Here is a 17,929-nt window from a genome sequence, read left to right on the forward strand (position 1 = left end):
CCCCCGAGGCAATTGGGGTTAAGTGACTTGCCCAGGGTCACACAGCTAGGAAGTGTTAAGTGTCTGAGGTCAGTTTGAACTCAGCTCCTCCTGACTTCAGGGAGGGTGCTCTATCCACTGCACCACCTAGCTGCCCTTTGATTTAATTATTCTGCCTAATGTCTAAAACAGATGTTGCTTTGTTGGAACATAATAGATATTATGAATGGTGATAATAATGATGATGATGATAAATACAAATTAAAGTTCTCAATATGTTTACAAATACCATGTTATTTGATCCTCAAAATCACCTTGTGAGGCAAGTACTGTTACATCTTTTTTTGCAGATGAAGAAACTAAGGCTAAGTGACTTACCCAGGATTTCACAGCTAGTAAGTGTGTGAGATTCAAACTGAATTCAGTTCTTCCTGATTCTAGATCTAGCACTCTGTCCATTGTATTTATTAACTGGCTGCCTCTTCAGTTGAAATATTGATTTAGATGAAGGAAGATCATTTGAAAACATGGAATTGGTTCCCCCTTCCCCAAATAAACTTATCGTAGGTGAAAAGATTCTGAAACTTTGGGGAAAATGATCTAACAAAATTAAATAATAAAACATAGAAAGTTCAATCACAGACAGAAAGTACTATCCTCATTTATAATTCTAGAGAAACCACAGGTGAAGAAAGCAAGACTATGGCTCAAAGAGCAGGACATGTTAAAACTAAGATTATTTCTATTACACAATAGATTCTTAACTTTGAGTGTTCCATGGAGTCTTAGCACTCTATTAAAATCTAAGCATACCTTCTCAGAATAGTGTTGTTAAATACATGAAGTATAATATATGGTATTACAAAGAAACCAATTATACTGAAAACAGCATCAAAAAATTAATAGCACATCATATATAATATAAAACATTATATACTTCTATATGACATACATAATACACATATACTATGTATACATGTACAGGTAATTCTCAGTTGTGTTTAAATATATTTATCTATTTTTATCTACGTTTTTGTTTCAGGGAGCCAGGATTAAGGATTCCTGTACTATACCATGTTGTCCACTACAATATAATACTATATCCTCATTTACCCATTTATTTTCATTCATCAAATTATTAACCTAGGGTGTTATTCTGAAAGAGGTGTGTGTGTGTGTGTGTGTGTGTGTGTGTGTGTGTGTGTGTAGTTCTTGAAATTACCAGTAAGGATAATGTCACAAAAAAAGAAATGTCTATATCAGAAAAAAGCAATTTTCTAACAAGGATTTCTAATTTGATTTCTTTCATTAGTTAATTGAGTGATAGGTCAAATCACAGAATTTCCTTCTTCCTCAGTTTCCTTACCTGTAAAATGAGGTGATATCAATATGATATCAATTCAAGACAATTAAAAGGTTTTTAATGGAACTTACTTTTTGAGAGGAATTCGTCCTTCAGGAGTGACCTGTAGCTTGAGTTTGGTATAGCTGTTGGGGAAAAAGAAAAAACAACATTCTTTCTTATTCATAGTACTTACAAGAAAATAAAAATAAAACTTCACTAATCATATACATTTATATATTCTACTGTCACTTATCGTTTTGGAGAATATCACTACTATTTTCATGTAACTGAATTATAGATGAGCAAGGAAAATGATTTAGATTAAAAATACTGTTATAATAACATTTCTTAAATACTGAAAAAAAAAGTCCTTTGGGAGAGTTTGATTTATTACTACAATTCATCATTTGTTAGTTTTACCCTGAACAATAATTATATAGATTGAGAAAAAAGGAAACTAAAAGAATTTTAGACTAGAACTTAGAACATGTTTCATATGGTTAGTTTAATAATAACTTAAAATAAAATAACTTCAGTATAAAAATATGAATTCTTCAATATATGTGTGATCTCTCTGACATGGACACTTTCTTCACTAGTGCAGATTGCAACCCACATATATTCTCTCACCATGAATAACTTTTGCCAACATTCTTCTGTATCTTATATTCCATTTTATGAGGTCTCCTAGATCTCTCTACATTCCATGGGCACCATTAGTGTTCCAGTTGCCTATCTTTTATATATTATTTTCACCACAAGACCAGTACATTTTCTCAGTGATATCTGCTATACTGTTTTTTGCACTCATTAGGTCATCAACCGAAGTCTTCTGAAGCACCCACTAAACCACTACATTGCCTTTTGAATCATGGTTAACTTGGATTACTCAAAAATTGTGTTCCAATAATCCCTATACAACATTTCCAGAAGATCATATGAATTAAACAGATGTGTCTTTGTTCCAAGAAGTAATCTAGAATTATTAAGAACAGTGTATTTTCTCAAATGTAATTAATTCTTCCATTCTAGGTCCAACTTCTTGTATATTTATTGTTCCTGTCCCAGATCTATATATAGGCAATCTACCCCATTGGATTGGCTATCAAATTGCAAACCACAGTTTGGTAGTAGGCATGTTTTGTTCACTCAATTTAGTTTTGTTTGAACCTAGTATTAGGCCTATCTCTTTTAAATAATTATAGATCTCATTGAGGATATCTTGTATCACACTTGGACTTGATGCTATCAGGAGACTCACATGAAACAGGGCCCTTGGAGGACCTAACTAACCATTTATCTCTTTATAACAGAGACTTTCAACCCAAAGTTCATTATCTATCTATCTATCTATCATCTATATATGTATGTATACACACACACACACACACACACACACATATATATAATGGTATTTCAACAAAATTTTTTGTAATATTTTATGCAATTGGCAAACAATTTTTTATGATGCATCAGTAGGCTTCAGTAAATATCCAACAAGGACCGTGACACAAAAAGGATTAAAAACTAATATTAACTATATCTCTTCTCCATAATTACAGTCATAGTGGCACATAATATTGACAATGCATCATATAAATGCTAGTAATTATTATTTGTCACTTGGTGATGATAATAATCAAACAGTCACTGAATAAAATTATCCCTATGGTTGCATTTTCTAAGGAATATTTTATAATCTTATACACATGAAAAATTAGATAAACTTTTTAAGGTTGAATTTTACTGTACTGGATCAAACATTTTTCTTTTTTTTTTCTTTTTTTTGTCAATCAAAAAATTTAAGTCATGAATCTTGTATTATCTATACTTTTCAGTTAATTATAAGACTATAAAGATGGAATCTGTTATAGAAAATCATTTGCAAAACCCTGGCTTTTAATTTTTTATTGTCATGGTGGATACTTTTGGCATGTGTACAGACAGAAGATAAAAAACAGTTGTAGGCATATAGAGTTGTTTGCTCTCGATCATTTTATTTCAGGACTGATATTTGTCATTCATTTTTGATTCCTAGTATAGTTTATAAAATAATTCTTCAATGATTTCAAGACTATATCACATTTATCTTTGATTTCTACAAAGTATATTTGTGCTAGTCCAGCTGTTTTGTACAACTTCATCTTCCTAACTGCTATTTCTATTTATACAGCAAATCGGGTGCTAAGATGTTTAAATACAAATATAATAATCACTTATGACAAAAATATATCAAAATAGAAATATTGAAAAATTTGCTCCATTTTGTATTTACTTGTTCTTTTGCTAGTTTCATTCTTGAAATGTCCTTGAGACAATAATATTCATTTGGGTATGAATGCCAAATGCCAAGCTTTAAGGGAACTTCACTTTCACAGCTTATTGCTAATTTTATAAGGTGACATTGCTTATAATTTCCAGTAATTGTTATCCATCATATTTTATACATGTGATTGGTAACACAGGATATGAAACAAATTTGTAATCAAAACTCTTGTTGTCCTTGGCTCCATGTTTCACTAATGCAAAGAATTCAAACATTGGTATAATAAGTGGGTGAAAGCCCAAGACTCAAAGCATGCTTGTTTCTGACCTTCTCAGTGGGTTATATACAGTTTGTTTAAAACTTCCTCCTGGTTCCAATCCAACATAAGGAGATTTGATGAGCCTGCTCCTCACATATATAACTGATGTTCCCCTCCCTCTCTTTTGAGTATGAGCAGGAATCCTGTGACTTTTTATTGTTGGTACAGAGGGCAACAATATATTTTTTTTCAAATTAGCTGTTGAGTTGGAACCAAGAGTGCATACAAAAGGTTTGAACTGAAAATCTCAGTCTCTTCCCTGGAAGCTCTGGACTGACAAATATTATGAATACTTGGATGAGGGAGGGGAAAATATACCTTAATTTCCTACCTACCTACTATGTGGCCTTAGGGACATGACAATTCTGTTTGCATTGTATTTCTTTTTTCGTGATATTAAGTGTATGAGGATTCTGGGTTGAAATGGCTCAGGTTATGATTTCATGAATGTGAAGAAATGAATAATTAATTAATAAATTAGATGAATAATTAATAAATAATTAATAAATTACTTATCACTTCAGTAATCAGAAAAACAGAGACCTTAGTAGCAGCAGTAGTTTAATTGAATGAAAAATGTCCCACTCCCCACCTCCTAAAAGCAGCTAAGCTACCTTCTTCACACTGCTCAGCAGTGGATTGACCTAGCAGTCAAAAAATCATATCCAAGAAGGAGCCAGCTCAATTGAGTAAAGGAAAAAACTCATCAACTATTATGAGCTTATGCTCTCAAGTAGGAACTCTGTGAAGAGAGAACAAGATTCTCAGGGTTAGGAGTCATAAGGTATCACTTGACCCTACTAGTCCTTCACTATCTTAGGTGTTAAGTTTGAACATGTATGAGTCAGTGCAGTCCTAACTTCGCATAACTGATGCTATAGAAACATCAGTCTTTCTTAGTCTATCTTCTCAGTAAATCTGTTTTTGTTGCTGTTGTTGTTGTGATTATTATTATTATTATTGGGGACATGTAATTTGGTTAATTGATAGAAGAACCCAGGATGAGGGTTCAAGAGAGATCATATTATAAATCCTAATGCTTCAGGGTTACCTTAAGGGGTTTTTTCAAGTGTTCAGAGGTGAAGAGGCTACATTTGTTACTTCCATTTCTGAGCTTTTTGGCCTCTTATACTGCCTGATTTATGTAAGTTTAAGATAAAATGCCACTGATACAATTTCTTTGTATCTTTGCTTTTTTTTTTCATTTTCCATTTTTCAGCAATATTAATTCATTTGAATAATCATATTTAAATTTTAAAATCATTTCCCTGCCTGGGTCTCAGTACTCCCATTTGGAAAATTAGAGGACTAGATTAGTTGATCTCTAAAGCTTCTTTTAGCTATAGAATGCCTGAAATATATGAAGAAAATGAGAAGAGAATCTCGGGTTGGATCATATTTGGGAAATGGTGTTACATTTGTGACAGTTGGCTATTGGGCTGTTCCTTCAATTCTACAAACTGATCTCTCTCTTTTTTTAATACCAATAAATGGCCATGAGTCTTGGAATGCATTGTTCTCAGAGAGTAAAAATTGAAATTATCCTAAAAGAAAATGGAAAAAAAAATCATAGTGGGTACTAATAAAAAGATTTCTGATTTTGAAGTTCATGGAACTGTGTTCAAGTCCTAACTGTTAAAAGAGATTTGTATGATGATGTATAAATAAAAACTTCCTTTATTCTTAGTTTTCTCATCTGTAAAAAAGAGTAGTTTAGACCTCAGCTTCTTAAACTGTGGTTAGCCATATGGGTCTTAAAACTGAAAGTGGGGGTTTTGAAATTATGATTTATTATATTTGATTTGTAAAACTATTTTAAATATCTACATATCTACATGGAGTCATGTAAAAATTTCTTAGATAAAAAGGAATTGTGTGTGGAAAAAATTTAAGAAAACCTGGTTTAGACCATATAATCTTAGAGTCTTTAAAATTTCAATTAATGCTATGATCCTGTTGCCAGGAGCATATTGTCAACAATGATATGCAGAAGAAGGAACATAAAAGGCATTATTAATAACATAAGAAAAGGGCATAAATATCACATAAAAGGTCCATGTGGTACAATAAGAGATGGCTATACCAAGGAAACAGAAAATACTAAAAGAATCTGAGAAAATCTTTCTTATGTGCATCCTCTCTTTGTGGATGATTTATGGAAATGCATGAATAAATAGTAATTTATTAAGCCCTAATAATGATAGATGAATAACTTGGGACAAGCAATAATTTGGATATTATGTAATTTTGTAACAAAAATCTAAATGGATGTGGTGCACTGATCTAAGACTGATTCAGAATAATTGACATGGACCAGATGAAACTGGATAGGGATTTTTTAGGATGCCCAAATCTATACATTTTATTTTATGTCAGTAAAGTAATTTTACTCTATCTTTTGCAATTTATATTCCACTGCACTATGTACTAATATAATATACCCCTTGCTCCCAAGAAGTAAGTATTCTGATTTTTATATGTGTCCATATATATGCATGAATTAAGATTCATGAAGATGAAAGGGCTCCTTTGATTAAAGAGTATACCTGAAAGGTGAATGACAAAGCCTGGGAGTTGGGGAGTTGTTAGGGTGCACTGGAAAGTAAGTTAGCAATAACTGGACACAAAATTAGGGCAGATGTCAAGGTCCAACGGTCCATCATCTTACTGGAAGGATTATAGTTGGTGACTCTTAGCCTAAAAATTGTGTGAAAGACTTTACCTGACAAAAGATAAGGGAGGTCTAGAGGGCCTAGTCCTCCATTTTGGGGAAGATAAAAGTAGGTGACGCTAGAATAAAGTGAGACTTTTAATTCCTTTCTATAGGAATAGGAATGGAGGATGGTGAATAACTAACTAGGAAGGGAACATTGGAAGGAAAATTGTGGGAAAAACTTCCAATGGAATCTGTTCCTTTTGGGCCCTCTGCATAGAATCTGGATCCTCAGGGAGGCTAGGACAGGGAAAGGGGGGAAAGAAACATAAAAGATTTAAATATTATGAAAAGACAACGAAGGGTTACGCTCTTCATTATGCCCAAAGACTACCTGTAATTGAGCTAATTGATCCATTGACATATCTATATATCAGATGTAAGACAAATATGTTAAAATAGTTCTATCCTGTGAGTCCACATTTAAGCACAAGGTAGGGACAGAGTTAGGGTCTTCTCCATTTCTCCTTAAATGGAAAATGAATTAGTGAAATTGAGATAATTGTCACCAGTTACTAAATGCTTCTACTAGTTGGTACAGTTTCTTAGCTATGAATATAGCAGAGGAAAATGTGATATCAGTTTAATAATCTAGCCTTTGTCCCTTAGCAAGTTTTTCAGGATCTCAGCAAGTAATTCAGACTCCCACAACATCAAATCAAAAGTTGGGTCTGTCATCTGCAAATCATGCAAAATATATGTATATATTCTTTATTTTGTTACATTACATAAGTGTAGAATCCATTCATGCTTTGATCTGAATGAAGTGAGTTTTGGATATCTTTGACAGTAAATATCTTCCTTTGCCATGATGAAAGGAATTATTTAAAAAGTACTTGGCCTAGTTCTAAATAACTGGATTCCTTTAATTATCTTAAGATATAAAACTTTTGTTGTCAAAACCAATGCCTGCTTGAATGAGTCTGATTTATAATTATAAGTATACACTGGGAATGCAAGAACCCAAGGGATTATTAATTAATGAAACTCCTAATTGATTTGTAGCCTTTTCAGCCTACAACATCAAGTAATTTAACATCGACCATGGGAGGAGAGGACCCAAGAAGGACAACTGGTTATTAAAGCATAAAGATATGAGACTGCATGGTCCAACCTTAGGTGTTGTGTATAGGTAGGGCTGAGTAATTCTTTTTTTTTTTGTAATTATAGCTTTTTATTTTCAAAACATATGCATTGGTAATTTTTCAACACTGACCCTTGCAAAAGCTTCTGTTCCAAAATTTCCCCTCCTTCGCCCCATTTCCTCCCTTAAATGGCAGATATCCCAATACGGGTTAAAATATATGTTAAATCCAATGTATGTATACATAGCCATACAGTTATCTTGCTGCACAAGAAAAATCAGATTTAGAAAGAAAAAAAAAAAACCTGAGAAGGAAAACAAAAATGCAAGCAAACAATAACAGAAAGAGTGGAAATGTGATGTTGTGGTCCACACTCAGTTCCCACAGCTCTCTCCTTGGGGGTAGATGGCTCTCTTCATTATTAAACAATTGGAACTAGTCTAAATCAACTCATTGTTTAAGAGAGCCATGTCCATCAGAACCTGATCATCATATAATCTTGTTGTATGGCTGAATTTTTCTTAAAATAAATGTTAAACATGAAACATTTCACACTAAAAGCAAGTGAATTGGTTCAAGGAACAATGTCCATCTTTTTACCCCACCCCACCTACCCCCACCTTGAATCTTCATTCATAAAACCAATTACAATAGTTATACTACTGTTTTATTCATCCTTGTACTTTCTCCTTTCTCAGATTATTTAGAAATGAAGATATTTTTTGGATATATGACTAATTACATGTTTAACTCAAACTTACAACAGGACAGGACTAGTCCAGATTAAAACAATGAAAGAATACACGAGTGACAAACTAATCAGGATTTATATGTTACAAGAGTAATTCAGACAAGGAAGTAATCAGTGTGAGCAGAGAAGCAGGAAAGGGTTGAAAGGGGAAAATTTTCTTGAGCTGGGCCTATTGGTAGGTTTGGAAAAATAGAAGAGGAGGAGGAAATGCATTATTTATAGTCCAAAATACAAGTCCATGGTTATGAATTAGTGAGCTGTCCAAATTCCAACATGATCACAGCTCAAAAGTAATTATCACCATTTGCCTTAGCCAAGTAGATATTGACAAAATGATTTTGACTGCATCATATTTTATTAATGCTTTTCTTTTTCCTCCTTCCTTTTATCAAATTAATATACTCTTTATTCCTACTATCATATCTTCCCATGGCACCTTTCTGGGGAACATCTGTTTTCATTCTGGCAAAGACAAGAATCAGGGCATATTGACTCAATGATTTATGGATATTAGTAGCTTCCCTAAGGCTCATTATCAGAACTTTAAAATGAGAGAAAATCAAGTAGCCTATACTATATATTCTCCCTCCTGGACTAATAATAAAAATATTTATATGCATATATACGTATATGAATTCATGTTTATAGATAGGAAGTTTGTTGGCACAGTAGTATCAAAGTTCCAAGCCTGGAGTCAGGAAGACCCGAGTTCAAATACAGCTTCAAATGTTTATAATATTGAAGTCCTAGACTTGCTGGGTACCCTCTGCCTTAGCTTCCTCAATTATAAAGTAGAAATAATAATAGTAACAGCATCTATCTTCCATGGTCATTGTTAGGGTCAAATGAGGATTTATAAACCACTTAGCAAAGTACCTGGCACATGGTAGGCACTATGTTTAACAAATGCTTGTGTCTTCCTTCCCCATGGGGGTAGGAGAGACTATGATTTCACTGGCAGAGCATTTAGAAGTTAAAATCTTGCCCACACAGCCAGTATATATCAGAGATGAAACTTGAATCCAGGTCATACTGATTCTGAGGCCAATTTTCTCCTCCCAGTTACCCTTATCCTTTCTAATAATAGTCATATTCAAATGCAGAAGGAGGGTAAGATAAAGCATTCCTTGTTTTTTAATCCTGGAGCTCCTTGCAGGACTTGGAAGTTCTTCCCTACCATGTGCAATGGAATTAACACATTGGCATGCAAGCATGTTGTTCATCAATAACTCTAAAAGACAGTTTCCTGGAAGGAGTTGTGTTTCTTGGCAATTTTCCACCATCATATAGTGGAACACAAGCCGAGAGGAAGATCCGTGTTTATAACTATGAAAAAGTAGTAATTGTATAAACAAAAGACTAACAAAGGGGAAAGGAAACTGACTCAGAAGGATAAGTAACACCCTAATCAACAAATATTTGAGCTACTTACGCTTTTTCCAGAAATGCGTCTCTAGACATGTTTTGTGCCAGCAGGTTAGTTGCCAAACTGAAAACCTCATCTGTCCATTCCTAAAGAGACGTAAATTAGACTTTTGTTAGCTCAGATAAAGCATTGTCATCAGATGGTTTTTATGTTTATCCCCAAGAAGACAAATGTTCAATTTGAATTTCTGTTACTTGTAAAAAGTGTATAGCCCAAATAGGTTCCCCACCTCCTATCTCAGCTTTACTAACTGCTCCTTTGTTTAATAAATATGTGTGTGCATGTGTGTATTTGTGTGTGTATATGTATGTATATATTTTAAACTTGTATTGATCATTTCAGTAATGTCTGACTCTTCTGGATCCTTTATAAGGTTTTCTTAGCAAAGATATTAGAGTGGTTCACCATTTCCTTCTCCAGTTCATTTTACTGATAACGAAACTCAGGCAAATGGGATTAAGTGACTTACCCAGGATCACAGAACTAGGAATTGTTTAAAGCCTATTTTGAACTCGGATGATGAATCTTTCTGACTTCAGACTAGTATTCTGATCTATTGCACTGATTTGTTGTTTTATGTATATAAATATATATGTCTAAATTTAACTACATTTTTTAAAAAATATGGATTTCAATAAGTTTGTGGTCTATTTTATAGAAGATAGAGTATCTGCCTTAGAACCAACAAAATCCAAATTCAAATCCTGTTTTTTTTTTTTTGTTTGTTTTTAATTTATAATAGGAGACACAGACAAGATATTTAACCTCTTACTACCCCAGGTAACTATTAAAGATCATAGGTTAAAGATGGAGTTCACATAGATAAAACCAAAGGTCCTGTCACATCCAACATAAAACAGACATATATGCCCCATCGATTTACAAAAGAATTTCTTGTCTCAAATAGACTGAAGACCAGACAAAATTTTAATTATAGGTCTAGAACTGTGGACAGATAGGTGGCTCAGTGGGGACCTGAAGTCAGGAAGATTCATCTTTCTGAATTCAAATCTGGATTCATATACTAACTCTGGGATCCTGGACAAGGCACTTAACTTTATTTGCCTCAGTTTCTTATCTACAAAATGAACTGGAGAAGAAATGGCAAACTGCTTCAATATCTTTGCCAAGAAAACCCCAAATGGGGTCATGGAGAGTCAGACATAACTGAAAAAAGGCTTAATTTAGACCAGCAGATTAGAATCTGCCAGTGAACTTTGAAGTCTTTGTTGGCTCATTTCCAAAGCAGTTGTCCCTGCCATGCCCCCTTATGAGGATATTTTATCCTGTTGTTTTACATAATCCTTGGCAGGAAAAGGAACAAATTTAACAGTGGCAACATTTCTATTTTCTTCAGATATTTCCTTGTAATCACTATGCCCCTGCTGATCTTGAGGCTTCTAGAGAAATGAAAGGCTGGGATTTTTTAAAGAAAAAAGTTTGAGAATTCTCTATTCTTTATGAATACTGTAAAGCCACAGTAAATTTTATGGTAAAGACTTTTTAGAAAAGGGTAAGGAAATAGTGTACTGAATAATTAGTTGGTAAATTAATTGGATGGTATATTTTCAAGAGCAATGAATTAAATTTTTTTAACCATTTCTTTCTTTTTCCATTTTCTTTACTTCTCCTGTCTCGAGAAGGAGTTTTCTTCTCTTGCAAAGCTGATCTCTTTTCTCTGTTCCTGACCTCACCCATTGCTTCAACAGTTATGACCCCTTTTCAGCCCTTGCCACTTAAATTTCTCTCTCTCTTTACTCATACATTTCCCTAAAAGCATATACTTTGGTCTATTCTTTCCAAAGGAAACTTCTTTCCATTCTCTCCCTTCACATATCCTATTACTCTCTCTCATTTTTACACCAAACTTATCAAAAAGATAGAGCTACTTATACTTTGTGGCATACTTACCTTTTAACCCTTTAAAATCTTGTTTCCATACCAATTACTCTTTTCAATTGCTTGCTTACAAAAGGCCATGTGACTTCTAAATCAAGCAATCAATAAGTATTTATTGAATCCTTACTAAGTGTTAGGTGTGATGTTAAATGCTGGTGATATTAAAAAAATCAAAAGGGTTTCTGCATTTAAGATTATATGTCTAAATTAACATATGCAAGATAAATGTAGAATAAATCTTATATATATAGTCTTAGAGAGAAAAGCACTAGCATCTAGGAGAACTAACAAAGACCTCCTGGAGGAGGTAATCCTGGAGCTGAGTCTTAAGGAGAGTAGGCATTTTAAGAGAAAAATGGCAGAAGAAAGAGAATTTCAGTTTTAGTAAAAAAACTTGTACAAAGGTTCAGATGGGAGATGGGAGGTGAGGTACAGTACACTTGATTAGAGAATATGAAGAAAAGAGTAATATGTTAAACAACTGGAAAACTAGGAAGGGACAAATGTTAAACAAAAGACTTTATATTTGATCTTACAGGTAATTTGAAACCTTTGGAGTTTAACTAAGTAATAGAATGATATGGTCAGAGCTACATTTTAGGAAAATAACTACATGGAGCATTAAATAGAGTGGGGAATGATGAGTCAGGGAGGCCAATTAAAAGGATAATGCAGGGGTCTGAGCTAGAGATGATGAGGACTTGAACTAGGATGGAGTTTGTGTGAAAGGAAAGAAAGATGAGAGAAACATTTGAGAAAATTAAAAAGAAATTATAAGATTTAGCAACTAATTGGATATGTTTAGTAAATAAGGGAAAAGTTGCGGAATTTGGGTAACTAGAAGGATGGTATTGCCTTCAACAATAATATGGAAGTTCAGAAGAAGGATAAGTTTTGGGGAAATAGAATAACTTCTGTTATGGACATATTAAGTTTTTAAAAAATTTAAGACATCTATTTCAAAATTTCCAGACGTCAATAGGGGTTTGAAGTTCAGGAGAGAGAGGTAAGCAAAAATAGTCAGAAGAGGATAGTGACTTGGGAAAGACCTTAGAAGATTTACATCAAAGTATAAATTTAAGAAGGAGTAAACTATAGGAAGGTGCCTGGATGAAGTATCTCTTCTTTACATAGTCTTTTATTTTCCAATCCTTTGTCTAACTCCCACCACCCAATTACTTTATTCATCCTCATAGGCTCCTGAATGAAACTAGAGAAAAGCTTGAAATCATGCTGGTCCTCAGTGCAATAAGACTCTTCCTCCCAAATTGAGTTTTTTTAATCAGTTGCCACAGCACCTGTTCCAAACACTGTCTTTTCTAAAGTTTACCACAATAACCACTGCCCTGATCTGTTCATCTGAAGATATCAACTTATATTCAGTGAAAAAAATGAAGCCAGTCAGTACAACAATAGACTAATCTATTTAACCTCTCTGAGTTTCATTTACCTCGGTTTTGTGTATTGAAGGAGAAGGAGCAGGTTGAACTAGATTAATTTCAAGCTGTAAATCCAAGACATTAAGGTTATCATAGCTTATTTATTCCACCATAAATCAGATGTCAATCTTGACACTATTGGACATCCTGATTCTCCCTCACATATTTTTTTTTTTCTTTCCATGCCACGCACTGGCATTTACTCATTGCAATAATCGTTGCAGTGGTTAGGGCTAACCATTCTTTTATGACTAAAGTTTTTTTTCTTTTATTCAGTCATCTTTGGCACCAAGTTTTCCTTCCTCCTCTTTTCTGTATGACAGGGATGTCTACTCAATTGCCTTTAAAGTCATAATAGCAATGAGGCTTCCAAGGAAAACAAGGTCATCCCTAGGGGCTACACAGCAATTTTACTCTATAAACACGAAGTCTGAGCCAATGAGTAACAAAAAAGTATCCCCAAACTTGGGCTTTAATAATTGTAGCAGTTAATCCTCATTCTCAAACTGGCTTTCAGTCTTTATAATCCTCCTCCAAGCTTATATTAAGCAACATTACTTTAGGTCCATAAAGAAAACAAACAATAAAACAGAAACAAATGTTAAGCCCGCAAATTCCTCACTCAAAAATTCCTTTTTAAAAAGTCTGTTTTCTCCATATTGGTATCTCTCATATAAGTTGTTCAGAAGGAAGAAGGCAAATGGTCATAAAATGAATCAGAGTCAGAAAGACCTGAATTCCAATGTGACCTCAAACATTTAACTTCTCTCTGCCCCAGTTTCTTTAACTATTAAATGGGGATATAAGCATCTTTATCACTGGGTTGTTGTGAGAATCAAATGACATAATATTTGTAAAGCACTTAGCCTTTTGCCTGGCATGTAGTAGATGTTTAATAAAGATTTGTTTCCCTTCCCTCCCTTCAGTAGTTCTAGATTACCAGTGTCCCAACCTAAGTGAGAAAAGATATAAAACAGTATAACTAGTAATCCTGAGACTCATCATTAACCGCTTTTAGCTCTTTCTGAGTATTTAGGTATAGAGATTAATTGGTAAATTAATCATTTTTTCAGTTTCAATAAGCATTTATTAAAAGTACTTTCAATAAGCACTTATTAAAAGCCTACTATGTGACAGTGTATGTGCTTGGTTGTAATGACACAAAGCAAAAACAAAACTGCCTTTTTATTCAACATACTTATCAGGGCATGGATGCAGATAAAGTAAATACAGACATGTAAAGCCAATACAAAGTAATATCCTGGAGAGGGCCAGGCAACTAGCAACTGGAGGGATAAATATAAGCTTTATGCAAGAAGCAGCACTGAGCTGATCTTTAAAGGAAGCAATCCCTTCACTTTACAGATGAGAAAATTTTGAGACCGCCAGAATTTGCTGAAGGTAACTCAGGCAGTAAGCAGTAGATCTGGGATGAACATCAATTCAACCAGCACTCATTCTCCAAACATACTAATTCTCAAGAATAAGAAGTGAAAAAAATGACTAAAAACTACTTCTTTTCTAGGCATTCAGATATGAAGAGAACACATATAAAATTATAAGTTCAAGTGAAAAATCTTTTTCTTTTTTTATGTAGATTGTGTAGGCAGACTTGTAGTTAGTAGAGAAGAAGCAAAAAGATAGGGAGGACTGAAAATTAGAGGCAAATATGGGGATGATTGTGGGGTCAAACTGCCAGAGGACACAGACGGGGAATGGATCAAGAACATAAGGTAGAAGAGTTATTGGCAAGAAGATGAGTTATGTTTTCATCAAGAGAAAGCAGCATATGATGTTAAGGAGTTTTGAGATGGAAAAGGAAGGCTTAAGGAAAAAAGTCTAAGTTTGGAACAGCAATTATGTGTATTGTGATAGGGGAGAACCAATGTGTCTTCATTGCAATTAATATTATTTAAAAATAAATGTGGAGAAGACCCAATCAGCACAATTGTATGATTCTTCAAATTCTGTTCTGCAAAATGCAAGTAGGAGTAGATAAGGAAGATGATGGGGGTGATAAGATGAGGAGAAAGATGCTGCATCATAGATGAAGACCTATCATTTCACTGGTTAGAGTGCTGATATCAGGAAGAGAGGAAAATAAAAGCAGAGAAGGAGTAATGCTGGTTTGATAAATGAAGGGAATAGAAGTCAGGATGAGATTAAGAAGTGAGGTACAACGCAGATGTAGAAAGTGAGAAAGTAAGGCTCACAGAGAAAAACTTCAAAATACTTGATCAAGAAAGTAGGGATCACTTAGAGATGATTGTGAGATTAAAAATATGGAGAGGCTCTCCTATATAGCTAAAATGGAGTAAAGTGGAAGATCAAGGGCTATTGGAAAGGTTAATAACTATAAGGTTAGTGTTTCTGAGGGTACGTGTGCATGCGTGTGTGTGTGTGTGTGTGTGTGTGTGTGTGTGTCCCCTAAGTAACTGAAGAAAATTGTGAATCAGCTACTAAACCATTAAGGAAAGGGGGAAATATCTCAAAGTTAACAGTTAAATGCTACCAAGATCTGAATAGATAATCAAATAGAACAAAAAACTTCAAGAAGGAGTTACTTGACTGGAAAAAGAGTCTGGGAATAGGAAATAAAAAGCAAGAAACAAGCCTATATTTCTGAATCCATTTTGGAGGTGACAGAGATAGCATATCTAATACTGGAGAGGATGGTTAATATGATATCTTTTAGAGGAAGCCAGTGGCAGATGAGAAAGAGTAAGAAAAAAAGGGTATATAAAAGGAAGTTTGTTAAAAAACAGAAAAGAGTTTCCATAGGTTTCAAAGGAAGAGGAAAGCAGAGTTGGACTTTGGAGAATTATACTGCAAGTGTGAATAAGAATGAGAGGGAAGTAACTGATGATAACAAGGGAAAGAACATTTATATATAACAAAATTATTATAAATTAGGAGCACAAAATTATGTTGTACAATGCAAGGAGAAAGACTGAGTTTGAACTATATTTAAATGTTAGATCTAATAACACTACTGGTATGAGCTTTGGTAATTTAACCTTACTAGGTCTTAGTTTACTCAGTAAAATGAGGATATTGGACTAAAAGACTTCAAAGATTCTTTCCTAGTCTCATTAATTTCCTTGACATTCTTGACCATTTTTTCTTCCAGATGAATTTTATTATTTTTTTCTAGCTATATAAAATAATTTTTGCTAGTTTAATAGTAAATTAATTGATAATTAATAAGTAAATTAATTTAAAAAACTTTTTTTTAATTGGCTCAGCCTTACAAGGAATTGATGAGTATAAGCAACTGATATCTTCCCCAATTGTTTTGATGTGGCTTTATTTGTGTAAAAAGTGTTTTGTAATTTTGTTCATATATTTCTTAGGTTTGTCTTAGTAGGTAGACTCCCAAATATTTTTATATTGCCTACGTTATTTGCAATGGAATGTCTCCTTCTGTCTCTTCTGGAATTTGTTGGTAATATATAGAAATGCTGATGATTTATGTGGGTTTATTTTATATTTTGCAACTTGGCTAAAGTTATTATTTCAACTACTTTTTTAGGTAGTTCTCTAAGATTCTTTAAGTATACCATCATATTATCTACATGGTGATTGTTTTGTTTCTTCACTGCCTATTTTAATTCCTTCAATTTTTTTTTCTCTTACTGCTATATCTAACTTTTCTATTATATTATTGAATAATAATAGAGATAATGGGTATCCTTGCTTTACCCTTGATCTTAGTGGGAAAGTTTCTAGCTTATTCCTATGAGAAATAATGTTTGCTGATAATTTTAGATAGATACTACTTATTTTAAGGAAAGCTCCATTTATTCCTATGATCTCTAGTGATAACTATAAAAAGCTGACATTTTGTCAGATGCTTTTTTGTATTTATAGAGATAATCATACAGTTTCTAATGGTTTTACTATTGAAAATGTCAATTTTACTGATAGTTTTCCTAATACTGAATCAGCTCTGCATACTTGGTATAAATCCTACCTGGTCATAGTGTATGTCCCTTGTAACATATTGCTATAATTTCCTTGCTACCTTCCTGATTTTAATCTATGATTCTACAGTTAGAGTCTCTCCTATACTCAACTTCATAATAACAATAAACAATATATGATGCCTACTAGATCCCAGGAATTGTACTAAACTATTTGCAAATATTATCTCATTTCATTCTCATAACAACTCTGGGTGCTATTATTATCCACGTTTTACAGATGAGGAGACTGAAGCAAACAATGATTAAGTGCCTTGCCTACCATCATATAGCTAGTAAGGATTTGATGCCAGATTTAAATTCCATTCCTGGCATCTTATCAATGACACCATTCTTCTGCCTAATGTTCCACCATGTCATACCTCTACTCAGTAATCACCAATTTCACCTCCAAGTTCAAAATTTTAGAATCCTGTATTTGGCATTCAAAATGCTTTATAAATCATGCCCCTTCTTTTCAAGGCTTCTTACATCTTATACCTTAGCATGTACTCTTCAATAGGGACTCTGACATCTTTGTTCTTCTTAAATAAGATACTCCATCTCCTGACTCCTGGCATTTTTGCTGACTGTCTCTCATGCTTGTAATGCTCATCTCTGACTCTTGGTTTCCTTAGCTTTCATCAAATTCCAGCTTAAGTTCTACCTTCTAAAGGAAATTTTTTCCAATCCCTCTTAGCACTTTCCTTCTACTAATTATTCAAAATCTGTTCTGTATGTCATT

General features: G+C 33.6%; 1 protein-coding gene across 3 annotated transcripts in view; it reads right to left on the reverse strand.

Moving 5' to 3' along the window:
* PLCB1 (phospholipase C beta 1) overlaps positions 1-17,929 on the reverse strand; it is an 831,921-nt gene that overhangs the window by 286,725 nt on the left and 527,267 nt on the right. For all 3 annotated transcript variants that reach the window (XM_031951118.1, XM_031951120.1, XM_031951119.1), the window contains 2 exons: positions 9,891-9,970; positions 1,414-1,467 (listed from right to left, as the gene is read on the reverse strand). In XM_031951118.1, coding sequence (XP_031806978.1) covers positions 1,414-1,467; positions 9,891-9,970 — 134 coding nt within the window. The remainder of the gene's footprint in view (positions 1-1,413; positions 1,468-9,890; positions 9,971-17,929) is intronic.

Source organism: Sarcophilus harrisii, chromosome 2, assembly GCF_902635505.1.
Source record: "Sarcophilus harrisii chromosome 2, mSarHar1.11, whole genome shotgun sequence".
In the NCBI taxonomy this organism is placed as follows: domain Eukaryota; kingdom Metazoa; phylum Chordata; class Mammalia; order Dasyuromorphia; family Dasyuridae; genus Sarcophilus; species Sarcophilus harrisii.